General features: G+C 45.6%; 1 protein-coding gene, 1 long non-coding RNA gene and 1 pseudogene across 10 annotated transcripts in view; 1 reads left to right on the forward strand and 2 right to left on the reverse strand.

The window, feature by feature from the left end:
• amot (angiomotin) overlaps positions 1–16,428 on the forward strand; it is a 69,702-nt gene that overhangs the window by 31,626 nt on the left and 21,648 nt on the right. For all 9 annotated transcript variants that reach the window (XR_013468446.1, XR_013468448.1, XR_013468445.1 and 6 more), the window contains exons 7-9: positions 934–1,079; positions 9,200–9,349; positions 10,841–11,037. Coding sequence is in view for 4 of the 9 variants with exons in the window: in XM_040181122.2 (XP_040037056.2) it covers positions 934–1,079; positions 9,200–9,349; positions 10,841–11,037 (493 nt within the window). In the remaining 5 variants the exon portion in view is untranslated. The remainder of the gene's footprint in view (positions 1–933; positions 1,080–9,199; positions 9,350–10,840; positions 11,038–16,428) is intronic.
• On the reverse strand, positions 3,045–7,168 carry LOC144410430 (uncharacterized; annotated as a pseudogene).
• Positions 11,797–12,248, reverse strand: LOC144410409 (uncharacterized). Its single transcript, XR_013468452.1, has 2 exons — positions 12,106–12,248; positions 11,797–11,906 (listed from the first exon to the last, which is right to left on the reverse strand). It is a non-coding gene; the product is annotated as an uncharacterized LOC144410409 (long non-coding RNA).

Raw genomic sequence — 16,428 nt, forward strand, 5'->3', positions numbered from 1 at the left:
AGAAATTTAACCTGCCAAAGACGATGATGATCCACTTCACACGGCCATCATCGAGTCCATCCTCTGCTCCTCCATCACCATCTGGTACGCTGCAGCCACAGCCAAGGACAAGGGCAGGCTGCAGCGTGTCATCCGCTCTGCAGAGAGGGTGATTGGCTGAAATCTGCCTTCCCTGCGAGCTAAAAAGATCGTAGCCGACCCCTCTCACCCCGGACAAAAACTGTTTGTGCCCCTTCCATCTGGCAGGAGGCTGAGGTCCATCAGGACTAAGACCTCCCGCCACACGAACAGTTTCTTCCCGTCGGCAGTCGGGCTCATCAACAGAGCCCGGTCCCCCACTGACTGACTATAACATTCCACCGGTCACTCCTCTTCACACTGCACATGTCACTTTAACTGTAATTTATCTCTTTGTCGTCACTCGTCACTCGTCACTTTGTTACTTGTTCGCTACTGCACTTTATGCTTAATATTTTTTTAACTTTTTTAATATTTTAAATTTTTAACTTTAACTTTATTCCCTTGTTTTATACTAACCCATAGCCTTATTCTACTAACCCATTGCATTAGCATTTCATTTTACTTTATTTTATTACTTGTGCACTGCTGTCCTATTGTCTATTGTCACACTGTCTACTGTCGCGCACCAACCGCCAAGACCAATTCCTTGTATGTTTGACATATTTTGGTAATAAATGTTTCCTGATTCCTGAATCCTGATTATTGCCCCCCCGTCGACGGGTTCCCGGTGGAGAGGCCGGGGGGGTGTAGATTGCCACGACTTGGTCGGTTGAAAAGTTGCACGTCTGTTTTATAGTATTCAAGCCATGCATTGATTAAAAGTGATTGCAAGGGATTTATGGTGTGCATTACAAAAAACCTTTTAGACATAAGGAGAAAAGGCATTGTGTTTGTGCTGTACATTTGTTCAAGACAAAGAGACGATCCGTGAGAGGGAGAAGCTGGAGATGAATTTGAATGCGCTACGTTCCACCACAGAGGAGCAGAGAAGACACCTTGAGATCCGAGACCATGCACTTAACAACGCCCAAGCCAAAGTGGTGAAGCTTGAGGAGGAGGTAACAGCATCACTCTTAACATCGTGTTCTATGAATTTGGGTTTAAGTTGAAGAAGCTTAGATGAAGATGAACAATTCCAGCAATAATATGTTCTTATTAAACAAAATACAAAGAATCTGAACAGCCAATTCATGCCAATTGTGTCTTGTTTATTACATCTAAAATGTATATATCAACTTTTTACATTTCGCGTAACGTAGAGAGAGCCACAACTGTGAATCTGGGGGAGGTGGACTTTCACAGGGACATATGATTATGACATTAATATTGTGTGTTGAAAGTTAGCCTCTAGGCATCCGCACGTCCTCAGAAATAAGGGTTATGGCAAAGGACCACGTACGCACTGCTAGGCTAAGCTAGCTGCCGGGCTACTTCCATCTCAACATCTACCCTGCGCGGCACACAGTCTGCAGAGGACCACTACTGTGTCCAGACAGCGGTTTGGAAAACGTCCTGGCTAAATGTCGGGAGATTGTTGGCACTTCAAGTACATTCCTTTATATAAACAGTGAACGTAGAATAGTTGGAAGTTTATTTTGGGTCTTGTAAGATGGGGGACCATGAAAAGGCTTCCACATGACACCGTAAGTTTGCTGTTCCAGTAGATCAACCTCCGGTCTGTAAGCCATGACCAGGTATTGGATTTAATGTTTCTCAGCCTCACGGCAGCTTTGCTTCTTCTGTCCGTATCACAATCTTGACTACAATCAGATTTTAATTTACGTCTTCGAATCGGATAATGAGATAAACCAGGCAGTGATCACATATTCCCAAAGCTGTGTTTCTTTAAAAATAAAGAAGGGAATCAGTATGTCAGTAGTATGTTCATCGGAGCATTATCTATTGTACAACTGTAGCTCAGAGCGGGTTGTCCTTCAAATCGGAGAATTGGCAGTTCAATCCCATGCTACTAGATTCCGGTCAATGTATGTTGGGCAAGACATTTAATCTTAAATTAGTCTCGAAGGCTGCATGGCGGCCAATGCTTGCTTAGTTCCGATCAGGGCTTGACATTGGCACCCGCCAAATGCGGGTAGATTTCGCCTGTGGCGGGTAAAGCTGTCTCTCTCACTAGCCACTTTGGCGGGTGAAATTAAATTTTTGGGATGGTTTTGCGTTTGAGATAGTATGTCCCTCCAGTGTTGCCGTAGAGGCAAAAGGGTGGTTAAGGGGTGAAGGCGGTCGGTCACATTGGTGGCAGCGGTGGTTCATGCAAACCGATACAGAGCGCGACGTGAGTGCGCACTTCCTTAGTTTAGCTCGCAGGCTGAATCCGCCTCAGAGTTCAATTCAATTCAATTCATTTTATTTTGTGTAGCCCATAATCGCATTACAAATTTGCCTCAGAGGGCTTTACAGTCTGTACACATACAACATCCTCTGTCCCGAAACCCACCATCGGCACAGGGAAAACCCTTCCAAGAGGGAAAAAACCTTAGGGAGAACGTCAGAGGAAGGATCCCACTCCCGGGATGGACAGACTACAATGGATGCCATGTGTACAGAATGAACAATATATAATACATGCAATTCCTATGACAGAAATGATTCCTATGACAGAAATGATTCAAGTAACTGAGTAGTAAGCCAGGCGCACAGCAGGACCACTGCAGGGGCAACCACCATCAGATAGAACCACCATCCACAGAAGCCTGTGGGGAGGGAGAGCACAGAGACTTAAGGAGAGGGTAATGTTGGTTTACGAGTACAGTAATATAATTAATATCTAAAATAATAATGATGATGATGATGATGGCCGCAGCAGGCGTCAGCAGGGCCACGGTAGGTGTCAGGACCAGGGTCCCGAAGGAACCACGATCTACGGAGATCTTCTAGGGGAGAAAGCACAAAAAATTAGTCATTGTGCATTAATAAAACGTGAATTATGGTAGAACGTGTGAGAGAGTGTGAGAGGAGCTCGGTGTGTCCTAAGAATTCCCCCGGCATTCTAAGCCTATAGCAGCTTAACTAAGGGCTAGTCCGGGCTGACCTGAGCCAGCCCTAACTATATAGGCAGAATCAAAGAGGAAAGTTTTAAGTTTTACCTTAAAAGAGCTGACCGAATCTGTCCCCCGGACTGAAAGTGGAACCTGGTTCCACAAAAGAGAAGCTTGATAACTGAAGGCTCTGGCCCCCAGCCTACTTTTTAAAACCATAGGAACAACAAGTAACCCAGCATCTATGGAGCGCAGCTGCCTTGTAGGGCAATAAGGTGTTACAAGCTCTTTAAGATACAACGGTGCCTCACCAGCAAGTGCCTTGTAGGTGAGGAGAAGTACCTTAAAATCTATTCTTGATTTAACAGGGAGCCAGTGCAGAGAAGTTAATACAGGAGTGATATGATCCCTTTTCTTAGTTCTTGTTAATACACGTGCTGCAGCATTCTGAATCAACTGGAGAGGCGTATGAGATTTACAAGAGCAGCCTGATAACAAAGAATTACAGTAGTCCAGTCTGGAAGTGACAAACGCATGAACTAATTTTTCTGCATCACTTTGAGACAGGACGTTCCTGATTTTTGATATGTTACGTAGATGAAAATAGGCAGTCCTATATATAGTCTTCTTTATATGCGAGTTGAAGGTCATATCCTGGTCGAAGAGAACTCCCAGATTCCTGACTGTGCTGCTGGGTACCAGAGCAATTCCATCCATAAAAACTGTATCACGTGACAGCTGGCTTCGAAGGCGCTCTGGGCCTATCAGGATAACTTCCGTTTTTTCTGAGTTTAGCATCAGGAAGTTGCCGGTCATCCAAGTTTTGATGTCTCCAAGACATTCTTAAAGTCTAACTAGCTGGTCCGTCTCTTCTGGCTTGATCGACAGATACAGTTGAATATCGTCTGCATAACAATGGAAGTTTATGCGGTGTTTCCTGATAAGATCGCCCAAAGGAAGCATATAGAGGGTAAATAAAATCGGTCCAAGTACAGAACCTTGTGGGACTGCATGACCAACATTGGTGGTCTTTGTGGATTCACCGTTTACAAGCACAAACTGGGATCGATCCGATAAGTAGGATTTAAACCAGCTGAGTGAAGTTCCTTTGATACCAATTAAATGTTCTAGTCTCTGCAACAGGATACAATGGTCTATGGTATCAAATGCGGCACTGAGGTCCAGCAAGACAAGAAAAGAGATGAGTCCTTGGTCCGATACAAGTAGAAGATCATTTGCAATTTTCACCAGTGCTGTTTCTGTACTGTGATGCGCTCGAAATCCTGACTGGAAATCCTCGAACAAAGCATTGTTTTGTAGAAAGTCACATAATTGATTTGCAACGGATTTCTCAAGGATCTTAGAGAGGAAGGGAAGATTAGAGATAGGTCTTGTAGTTAGCCAACACCTCTGGAGCAAGAGTAGGTTTCTTAAGAAGAGGTTTAATTACAGCTACCTTGAAGGACTGTGGTACATGTCCTGTCAACAAAGACAGATTCATAATATCTAATAAGGATGTGCTAACTAAAGGAAAAACTTCCTTAAGCAGCTTGGTCGGAATCTGATCCAAGAGACAAGTAGAAGGTTTAGACTTTGAAAATAAAGAAGTCAGTTGATCAAGGTTGATGGAAAAGAAGCCATCGAATCAGGCATCAGGGCCCACTGCTGCATCCAAGGTTCCTACATCGGAGGACAGGTCAGCACTGGTTGAAGGCAGGAGACCATCAATTTTCTCTTTGATAGTCAGAATCTTATCATTGAAGAAGTTCATGAAGTCGTTACTAGTGAGGTCCAAAGGAATACACGGCTCAATAGAGCTGTGACTCTCTGTCAGTCTGGCTACAGTGCAGAAGAGAAACCTGGAGTTGTTTTTATTTTTCTCTATTAATGATGAGTAATAAGATGCTCTTGCGTTACGGAGAGCCTTCTTATGTGTTTTAAGGCTGTTTGCCAAACTAGCCTAGATCCTTCTGATTTGGTGGAACGCCATAATCGTTCAAGTTTCCGCACAGTTTGCTTTAGGTTCCGTGTTTGAGGGTTATACCATGGAGCAGACTTCCTTCTTGTTGCTATTCTTCTTTCCAGAGGAGCAATAGCGTCCAGCACCACTCTCAAAGAGCCTGTAGCAGTATCGACAAAATTATCGATCTGGGACGGACTGAGGTTCTCACAGCAGTCTTCTTGTATCTTGAGGCAGGGCACTGAACTTAGAGCAGAAGGAATGGCTTCTTTCAATGAGGCTACAGCGGTATCCGATAAGCGTCGACTGTAGAAACCCTTGGCAGGAGGAGGTGGTTCTGATAGTAGAAATTCAAAGGTTATCAGACAATGGTCCGACAGGAGAGGGTTCTGTGAAAAATTGTTAAATGTTCAATCCCAATCCCATACACAAGAACCAAGTCGAGAGTGTGGTTAAAACAGTGAGTTGGTTTATTTACACACTGACAGAAACCAATTGAATCTAACAATGAAAGGAATGCAGTACTAAGGCTGTCGTTGTCGACATCCACATGAATGTTAATGTCACCCACAATAATTACCTTGTCTGTTTTAAGGACCAAACTTGTTAAGAACTGTGAAAATTCAGAAAGAAATTCTGAATAAGGACCTGGGGCCCTGTACACTATTACAAAGAGAACCGGCTGGATTATTTTCCTGGTCGGTTGAGAAAGACTGAAAACCAGGCTTTTAAATGAGTTATAGTCCACCTTAGGTTTAAAGTTTATTAAAAGGCAGGAGTCATAAATAGCTGCCACTCCCCCCCCCTCGGCCTGTGCCTCGGGGAATATGAGTATTAACATGACTCGGAGGAGTCGCTTCATTTAAACAGAAATATTCCCCATTCAACAACCACGTTTTCAGTAAGACAAAATATATCGACATGGTGATATTGATACTGATATTAGTTCATTTACCAAAACAGCTTTAGATGACAGAGATCTGATATTCAAAAGACCCCTTTAATTCTCCTATTTTGTTGCACTATTGTATTATTAGTAAATAACTTTAAAAAAGTTATTTACTATAACTCCTCGGTTGTTTACCTTTAACTTAGATAACTGTGTCCGTGGGGCAGACAAGGTCTCTATAGGGTTCATTATGCTGAGTTAAGCGCCGCCGGTTCAAGATGTACTTGGAGACTAAGACTCATTTAACAGCTATGGGCTATTTGGCAGACAGTCGGCCAGCAGTGATATCCATGTTATCTAAACTGTCTTTCTAAAAAACTCATTGCAGGGTTCTCAAGCCTCACGCATTGACCATGAGACACATGCGTTCCAACCAGTTCACACGCCACACCACACAGGTTGTCCTGCTACTGCTACCTGCGCTTCCCCTCTCGGCCACCGTACGCTCGTTACTAAGCGACATACGTGACAGGTGGAGGCTTTTGATAGAACTTCACACCTTGCTCAGTGCAAGGCGAGGATGTGGCGACACAGAGCAGCTGTAGGAAAACCCAGTGGACAGACACAAAAGAGAAAAACTGGTGATGAAACCTAAAATGATGAAGACAAAGAAAAAAAACGTTCAATGAAAAGTGGAGGTCCTGTCGAGAATGGCTGGTTTATGATCCAGCCAAGAAAATAATGTATTATACTGACGTATGACGTACGGCAGTGAAAGGTTAAGGAGGTATTTTTTGTAGTTGGGACAAGCAATTTCACTGTGGAAACAATAAAGGACAATGAAATTTCCGTTGGCCAAAAGGATTGCGATTAAATCCTACTAGGGCAGTGGTTCTCAACCTTTATTCAGTGATGTGTTCTTTATGAAATATTTTTTCAGGCACGTATCCTCTAACCACCGAAAGGCATTTTTGGTTGAGAAAAAGAGGTAATAAACGTTGCTGTGCCATCAGTGTCTGATTTAAACTGTCAACACTAAATATTGCATTGTGGCCTTAAAATTGAAGGATTTTTCTTTTACATTTTAGTGAGAAACGTATGCTTGTGCTTCACTGAGGGTCTTTGGCAGTCATGGGGACAGGAAGGCAACTGCTGTGATCAAGCTCTTCTCCAGGCACAGTCTGTGGCTTTGCTTTGTCTTGATCACATTCACAGCAGAGATGGACCGACATAAATATGTGAAGGCAATGGGTAGTAGCTGCTCAAAAGCTTTCCATCCCAGGTCAGGGCGTCGTTCGACATCCTCAAAAATGATCTCTCTTGTTGCTGAATTTAATATGCTCATAAACGTTGTCAGTATCAAAGTATCTCACAAAAGCAAGAAGTTGTGCATTTCCCTTGACATCTGTAGATTCATCTGGCTGTTGTTTTCACACAACTCCCTCGACAATGTCTGTTCCCATCTACTTGGTGGGACGCAGACTCATTAGATTAGAAGGCACAGCCTTCAATGCAGGGGTGGGCAATCATTTTTTCCAGAAAATATTATGGGGGGCCAGGCCAAAGGCTGAACTCAGTTCTGCGTAATATTAATTATTGTCACGAAGGGAGCTCTTGAGGAGGACTCGGACGCAGAGTTTATGTTCAGCTGAAGCTTTTATTTCAGACACAGGGAAATCTCTGGAAACAAAAAACTCCTCTGAAGAGGGATGAACAGGGGAATGCTCTGGCTAAACTAAGAAAGCTGGGCAATACAAAATAACGGGAGGCAAACAAAAATCTGTTGGTGAGGAAAGGAGAAAACAACAAAGTACAACTAAAAATGCTCCGTTTTAACTCAAAGAGCTGAATAGTCAAAAATTGCAAAACCAAAATCTCTTGCCGAGGAAATAACAAAACAATCAATCACAAAAAAGGCTCTGAAATAAATTGAAGAGCTGTGGAGCAATAAACGGCATAAAGCCAACTAAGGAGTCGATAACGAGGCTCGGGACAAACAAAGCTACGACTTGGGCTTGATTCTATCATGATGCGGGTGTGCAAGGCGAAAGGACATGACACACTGGCACAGGACAAGGGGAGACACAGACTATAAGTACACATGGGGGAAATGTTACACAATCAGGAATCAGGGAAGACAATCAGACTGGTGACACATGAGGAAGGGCAAGGAACCTGAAACGAGAGGAGAGTTCATTTCCGAAATAAAACAGATCACACAACAAACGTGGAGACAGGACAAAAAACCAACTTGACATACAGGTGTGACAAATTATATTTCCTTGTAAAAGCAGTATATAGCATTCTTTTGACAAGCTGGTAAGACTGTTATGAATACTGCATGTTATGATCAAGATATATTCAATACAATTTCCCACAACAATGGTAAACAAAAACAGTTATAGAAACATTTTGATCCCACTGCCAATGAAGGAAAAAAACATTTCATGGACAGCAGTACTGCCAGCTCCTCCGTAATCTTGAAGTCCTTTATCCCACGGACGAGTACGACATCGCAGCTCTCGTCCAAAGCCAAAAAGAAAAACTGCGTTGCAGCTGAAGCTCCAGATTCCCCGCAATGTCCTTGATCCTTTTCGTCACGATTCACCTGGATAGCGGGACTTCCTCAAGTCCTCAAGACTGTTTTTAATGATTTTGTGGGATATCACAAAGCTGGTCTTGGTTGCTGGATTTCTGGATGTGTGAGGGTTGGTCAAAAAGCCTTGCTGCTTTTGTAGCTTCCGATGTCCCGCCTTTTGAGCATCATTAAATATAGGCTAACAAGTTAAACAAATACAACCAGAAGGTAAAGAACGAAAGTTGGTAGTATGTCATGAACAAACAGTTTGTGCTTCTTTTTGGATATGTCTCCAAAACTATGCGTATTTCTATTTATTTTTAACTAGTTACACATGTATTTTATTAACTAAATCCATCATTTTAATCAGTCAACTGCATTACATTTCTATAACCTCAGTACAATATATTTTACTATCAATTCATTCAATTTTGCATAGCCCAAAAGTACAATTTGCCTCAAAGGTCTTTACTTTCTGTAAATATGCGACATCCGCTGTCCCAAAACCCTCACATTGGGACAGGAAAAACCTTTAACAAATAGAAAAAAGCACAGGAGCCCTCCCCCAGGATGCACTGAATGCAATGGATGAACTGTGTACAGAATAAACAATGTAAAAGATGTAAAGTACGTTTAATTCATACGGAATCAATCTCGGAATAATACTCGTCTGATGTTTGTTTAATACATTCTTTTACATTCTTTTCCATGTATTCCTCATAATTTGTTGATGCAAATTCTGTGTGTGTGTGAAGCTTAAGAAAAAGCAGGTCTATGTGGAAAAGGTGGAAAGGATGCAGCAAGCTCTGGCTCAGCTCCAGGGGGCATGTCAGAAGAGGGAACAACTTGAGCATCGTCTCCGTATTCGACTGGAAAGAGAGCTTGAGTCACTACGCATGCAGCAGGTAACATCCTGGGTCCTACATCCTGTACTGGTTGACGTTTACATAGACAATCAACGAATGAATAGACCATCAGGGTTTGCTTATGCATCTTCCCATTTCATATGTATACATTAGGTCGCAGGGCCAAACATATTAATGAATTGTATACAAATGCAGAATCGACCAGTTCTGCTAGTAAATCCTTCCATCTTTGCACAACATTTTAAAGTTGAAGATAATATATTAGCTGATAACATGTTACCTCGCTGAAGCGTATATGTGACTGAGGCTACTTTAGTTTTCAATCAGCTCAGTCGGTGAACATTTTTGAGCATTTGGCAGCGAAAGAGATATTTCTACAGTAAGTTAGTGGACCTAAAATTGAGCAAATAAAGAGAACTTTGGAAAATGCTCAGCATGTTGTTAGATTTGGGTGGCGGAAGAGGAACGCACGCTCAGACTTGTCGCATTAATTTCAAAAACACTAATAATAAGGGAAGCCAAACAGTTTGCTTGGAAGTGACAAGCACAAGGCCACAGAAACCTCTGTGCACCCTAGTGAGGGTCACAGTGTTACGTGGAGAACAGAGGACCCAGATGCAGAGGTGCGGAAAAATGTCTTTTATTCTTCCCAAACTCGAACTAAGGGGGCTGCCGTCAGCAGACGCAGTCCGGGACAAAACTTAAGGTAGATCTCGAAAAAAGACAACGCTGAATTGGTAACACAGGGACAAGGCAACAGCTCAGCGTTCAACAACAGTCTGACAGGGTAGTAGAGAAACAGTGGTTAGAAATAGTCAAACAAATTAAGCAGTGAGCAGAAACAGGTGAGTTGAGAATCAGTGTGAGAGTTGATTGCTATGGAAAGCGGCTGTGGGCGTTTAGGGCGAGTGAAAGCATGAATGGGAATGAGGAGGTGTGTTAATGAGTATCAGCTGGGTGTGCGTGTGTGTGTGTGTGTGTGTGTGTAGAAAAACAAAACAAGGAGGAATCCGGATCATGACACACAGGGAACAAACACAAGAGATTACAGCAGAGAACCAACGCAGAGATGCAGATATTGCAGGCGAACCCATAAGGAGACAAGGGACACATATGGTTTAAATATACTGGGAAGGTGTTTGGGGGTTTGGACACAGGAGGAAACAATCAGGTACACGGCAGAATATCACAATCACAGGGGAAAACACACCAGGGCAGGAAGGGAACTTAATCCATGGACACGAGAGGCAGGAAAATACTAGGAAATAAACCCACACCATGACACATACATACTTTAGGTGATGTTTAGTTGAATTTAAGTTCCCAATTTTTTCCACACATACTATCAAAAATGTTGGAGATGTCGCAAGACATATTTTATCTAAAGACTTAGGGGTCTTAAGCCATTTTATCATTAAAAATTGAATCTTGCTAAAACAGAAATCCCTAATACTTCTGGTAGATATTATATTGTATCCACCAATGACATTTCCATTTCCTATGTTCTGACTCCCCTCTTATCCCTCCCAGCGACAGGGAGGCACTCAAAGCCGTGGTGCAGTGCCGTCAGAGTACAATGCAACAGCGCTGATGGAGCAGTTGAGGGAGAAGGAGGAGCAGATCCTGGCTCTGGAGGCTGACATGACCAAATGGGAACAGAAGTACTTGGAGGAGAGTGTAATGAGGCAATTTGCCCTGGACGTTGCCGCGTCTGTCGCCACTGAGAGGTACCGTATTTTCTGCACTATATGGCGCACCGGATTATAAGGCGCACCTTCAATGAATGACCTATTGTAGAACATTTTTCATATATAGGGCGCATAAGATCCTGCAGTGAAACGTTTGACGTCGGGGCGGGTGGATGGGGGGGGATGTGGGGAGGTGGAGACTGTGCTTTCAGGGTTCTATCGGTGCTGCGAGGTGCGTCCGCTCCCGCCGCCCCTCGCCATCCACGTGTAGCCGAGTGGTTCGGGTGCGCCTACACTTCGTGTCGATAACAAAAGAAACAACCCGGAGCTCCAGTTCTGCGCCGAACCGGCAGCAACTTTATTTTTATCACCCTTTTCACCACACCCCCACTTGAACACCACCTCAACTTCCTCTCCTTCCATCTTCCCCTTCACAACAAAAGCCCCCACACCGGAACACCTGTGCAACAACAGCTTACACACGCCATAAATCTTCGGCTGCTCTCCAGCCACACCGCCTGCCAAGGGCCCGTTTTAGAATAATTTATTTTCCCCGTTCCCCGTTGGTTAGGTGGAGACGGTGCTTTCAGGGTCCGATCGATGCTGCAAGGTTCATAGCACAATACCGCCATTATTAAAACGAAGAATGTTTACGAGAGAACAGATCAGATTGAAGAACTTTTGTCGGAAGAAATGCGTAAATATGACCGCTTATACAAGCCGTCATTGGCGGACTATAGGGACGCGCGGGCGGCTTCCCGATTCATGGAGGTCGAGAGGTGCACAAAGTTGTGGAGGAAAATACGGGACAAATGTGTCCGCGATGAAAAGCAACAGTGGCGATGCACGGGGCAATAAAGTCTATGATAAATAAATAAACAAACCATCGACCACACACAAAGACGTGACTCTTTAGGTCGCCTTCAACAGAAACACGTTACTCCACCTGTTGTTCTGGTGGTGAATTGCTCTGCAACACACGCAAGACTTTTAGAACCATGAATTGAAACGAGTGCGTCGACGCAACGACGCAGAGGCATGCGCCAGCCTTTAGAATAACTTATTTTCCCCGTTAAGATGGTTCAGCCACTGTAAAGAAAAGGGCACCGTCTCTCGCTCTTTAATCTCATTAAGTGCTCGGCGAGAACGCTTTGTTTCTCCGACGTGCCCTGAAACAAGCTCCATATCTCACGCGATTGAGCGCCCGCTCAGCATCTCGCCGTCGTAGACCGAGCTTTGGCATGTTTGGCAGAGCGCCTTGAGCGCCGTGTACAACCAGTATGGATCAACTGATTAACTAATTGATCCATATATAAGGTGTTCTGGATTATAAGGCGCAGGGTCGCTTTTTGAGAAAATTAAAGGCTTTAAAGTGCGCCTTGGAGTGCGGAAAATACGATACATGTACACGACAGTTCTTTCAAACACTGGTGCCTCACATATGTTCACTGTGAATTTTAAATTATTGTGTCAGACGGTGTCTCTCACAGTAGTCTCGATAAGCAGAGAGCAGACAACATCTCATCGCGGCCAATTGCACCTGGACAGCGCATGCCTATTTTGTAAAAAACACACATTTGCCCACTTCTCCTAAACGCTGACTCTGAAGGATTTTCTTCGGATAATTATTGGTCATCAGAAATCATATAAAACTTAATTGTTACTCATCAAAACTCATTGTTTTCATAAGATATACCACCTATATCGAGGTGGAAAGGGTGAAAACCTTTTCAATTTCTTGGAACTCACATCAGCAAAGACCTCACCTGGTCTCACAACTTCAAATCACAAAAAAGGCCCAGTAAAGGCTGTACTTCCTAAGAAGGCTGAGGAAATTTGGTATGCAAAGCAAAATTCTCAGCCACTTTTACAGAGATACAGTCGAGAGCGTCCATACCAGTATGATAAAAACAGCACAATTCATCTCAGGTGGAGCCTTCCCCTTACTACAGGATATTTTTTCCTCTGCACAGTTCAGCTGTATGTCGCGCTTCTGTTTGTTTTATTTCCAATGCAAAAAGCTCTCTCTGTCTTGCTCTCTCCTGTCTGACTGACTGCAGCTAGCGGCTGTTTCCAGGGTCAACTTTGTTTACTTCCAAGCTTCTGGTGTGCCGGAAGCCCAGAAGTAAACAAAGTTGCGTTAAAATATTTCATAGCATTAATCTCGACCACATTAATCTTATAGATTAACACGTTAATATTGAAATCCCTATAAAGTATACATCAAGCTAGTTGACATTTGTCACACTCATATAAATATTTACCTTGACAGACAATTCACTGAACTTGAAGATCTGAAGACTAGGACGACCAATGGCTACTTTTCTTACTGAATAGGCAACACTACCCAGCTGCACCTTCCCGCCATCAGAGGTCAGCAGTCATCTACGCTCTAACTATCTACCGTTTAATTTCATTTAAATAAGCCATCAAAAAATGGAAAAGTGGACTCTGAAAACAGGGGCTTTCGAGACAGGTGGGAAACAGAGTATCTGTTTACCAGCATTAGCGGTATTCTTTGTCTTTATTTACATGTTGTCCATAAACATGTATTCTTTAGCAGTTTAGCACCCTCTATGTGATTGAAGTTGACGAAGAGGAAGAGGAGGGATCGCTATGTATACAGAATGAACAACGTAAAAGACTTACAATGCGTTCAATTCTTACGACAGTAATGATTTAAATATTGAGAGTATTAAGGCAGGAACCATCACCTTATCGTGGTGGAGAGGTTTGTGTGTCCCTATGAACCTGAGGGCTGTGTTGTCGGGAGCCTTGTGCTCCTGGTAGGGTTACCCTTGGCAAAGTGGTCTCAGGCGAGGGGCCAGACTAAGAATGGTTCAAGACCCCATGAAAAAACGGAAGAGGGAAGGAGTTACCCGGCCCGGAGGAAGCCCGGGGCCCCCATTTGGAGCCAGGCCCAGATGGAGGGCCCGACAGCGAGCGTCTGGTGGCCGGGTTTACCGCGGAGCCCGGCCGGGCACAGCCCGAAGGAGTGACGCGGCAGCCCAAGACTCTACTCCCCATGGGCTCACCACCTGTGGAGGAAACCGATGGGGTCGGGTGCGCTGCTACAAGGGTGGCAGTGACAGTGGGGGGTCTAGACGGAACAGACCTGGGCAGCAGATGCTGGCTCTGGGGACGTGGAACGTAACCTCTCTGGGGGGGAAGGAGCCGGAGCTTGTGCGGGAGGTGGAGCGTTATCAGTTGGATCTGGTGGGGCTTACCTCTACGCACAGCCTCGGCTCTGGAACCACACTCCTGGATAGGGGGTGGACTCTATTCTACTCCGGAGTGGCCCATGGTGTGAGGCGCCAGGCGGGTGTGGGGATACTCATAAGTCCCCGGCTGAGTGCTGCTACATTGGAGTTTACCCCGGTGGACAAAAGGGTCGCCTCCCTACGCCTTCGGGTGGTGGGGGGGAAAACTCTGACTGTTGTCTGTGCATATGCACCAAACAGCAGCTCAGAGTATTCGGCCTTTTTGGAGACCCTGAATGGAGCCCTGCATGGGGCTCCAGTAGTGGACTCCATAGTCCTACTGGGAGACTTCAATGCGCACGTGGGCGACGATGGAGATAACTGGAGAGGCGTGATTGGGAGGAATGGCCTCCCTGATCTGAACCCGAGCGGGTGTTTGTTACTGGACTTCTGTGCCAGTCACGGATTGTCCATAACAAACACCACGTTCGAACATAAGGATGTTCATAAGTGTACGTGGTACCAGAGCACCCTAGGCCAAAGATCAATGATCGAGTTTGTAATCGTATCGTCTGATCTGAGGCCGCATGTTCTGGACACTCGGGTAAAGAGAGGGGCAGAGCTGTCAACTGATCACCATCTGGTTGTGAGCTGGGTCAGAGGATGGGGGAAGACTCGGGACAGACCCGGTAAACCCAAGCGTGTAGTCAGGGTGAACTGGGAACGTCTGGAGGAGGCCCCGGTCCAAAAGATTTTCAACTCACACCTGAGTTGGTGGATACCGGTGGTCAGGGAAGCCGTCCGACTGAAGAAGGAGGCCTTCCGGGTTATGATATCTGGTGGGACTCCAGAGGCAGTTGCAGTGTACCGACAGGCTCGAAGGGCAGCAGCCTCTGCTGTGATGGAGGCAAAGCAGCGAGTATGGGAGGAGTTTGGGGTAACCATGGAGAAGGACTTTCGGTCAGCACCAAAGTGCTTTTGGAAGACCCTTCGGCACCTCAGGAGGGGGAAACGGGGAACCATCCAAGCTGTGTACAGTAAGGATGGGACCCTGTTGACCGCGACTGAGGAGGTTATCGGGCGGTGGAAGGAACACTTTGAGGAACTCCTGAACCCAACTACTACGCCCTCTTTGGTAGAGGCGGAGCTGGAGGCGGAGGAGGGATCATCGTCAATTAGCCTGGTGGAGGTCACTGAGGTAGTCAAACAACTCCGCAGTGGCAAAGCCCCGGGGATTGATGAGATCCGTCCAGAGATGCTAAAAGCAATGGGTGTTGGGGGGTTGTCTTGGATGACACGCCTCTTCAACATTGCGTGGAAGTCTGGGACAGTGCCAAAAGAGTGGCAGATCGGGGTGGTACCCCTCTTCAAAAAGGGGGACCAGAGAGTGTGTGCCAGTTACAGGGGTATCACACTACTCAGCCTCCCGGGTAAAGTCTACTCTAAGGTGCTGGAAAGGAGGGTTCGGCCGATAGTCGAACCAAGGATTGAAGAGGAACAATGCGGTCTTCGTCCTGGTCGTGGAACAACGGACCAGCTCTTCACTCTTTCCAGGATCATAGAGGGGGCTTGGGAGTATGCTCATCCAGTCTACATGTGTTTTGTGGACTTGGAGAAGGCGTATGACCAGGTCCCCCGAGAGATACTGTGGGAGGTGCTGCGGGAGTACGGGGTGAGGGGGTCCTTGCTTGGGGCCATCCAATCCTTGCACGCCCAAAGCGAGAGCTGTGTTCGGGTGCTCGGCAGTAAGTCGAAGGCGTTTCCGGTGGGGGTTGGCCTTCGCCAGGGCTGCGCCTTGTCACCAATCTTGTTTGTGGTTTTCATGGACAGGATATCGAGGCGTAGGAGGGGGGAGGAGGGTCTACAGTTCGGGGGGCTGCGGATCTCATCGCTGCTTTTTGCAGATGATGTGGTCCTGATGGCATCTTCCGTCTGTGACCTCCAACTCTCACTGGAGCGTTTCGCAGTCGAGTGTGAAGCGGTCGGGATGAGGATTAGCACCTCTAAATCTGAGGCCATGGTTCTCAGCAGGAAACCGATGGATTGCCTACTCCAGGTAGGGAATGTGTCCTTACCCCAAGTGAAGGAGTTCAAGTACCTCGGGGTCTTGTTCACGAGTGAGGGGAAGATGGAGTGTGAGTTTGGCCGGAGAATCTGAGCAGCGGGGGCGGTATTGCACTCGCTTTACCGCACCGTTGTGACGAAAAGAGAGCTGAGCCGGAAGGCAAGA

Source organism: Gasterosteus aculeatus, chromosome 7 (assembly GCF_964276395.1).
Source record: "Gasterosteus aculeatus chromosome 7, fGasAcu3.hap1.1, whole genome shotgun sequence".
In the NCBI taxonomy this organism is placed as follows: Eukaryota; Metazoa; Chordata; class Actinopteri; order Perciformes; family Gasterosteidae; genus Gasterosteus; species Gasterosteus aculeatus.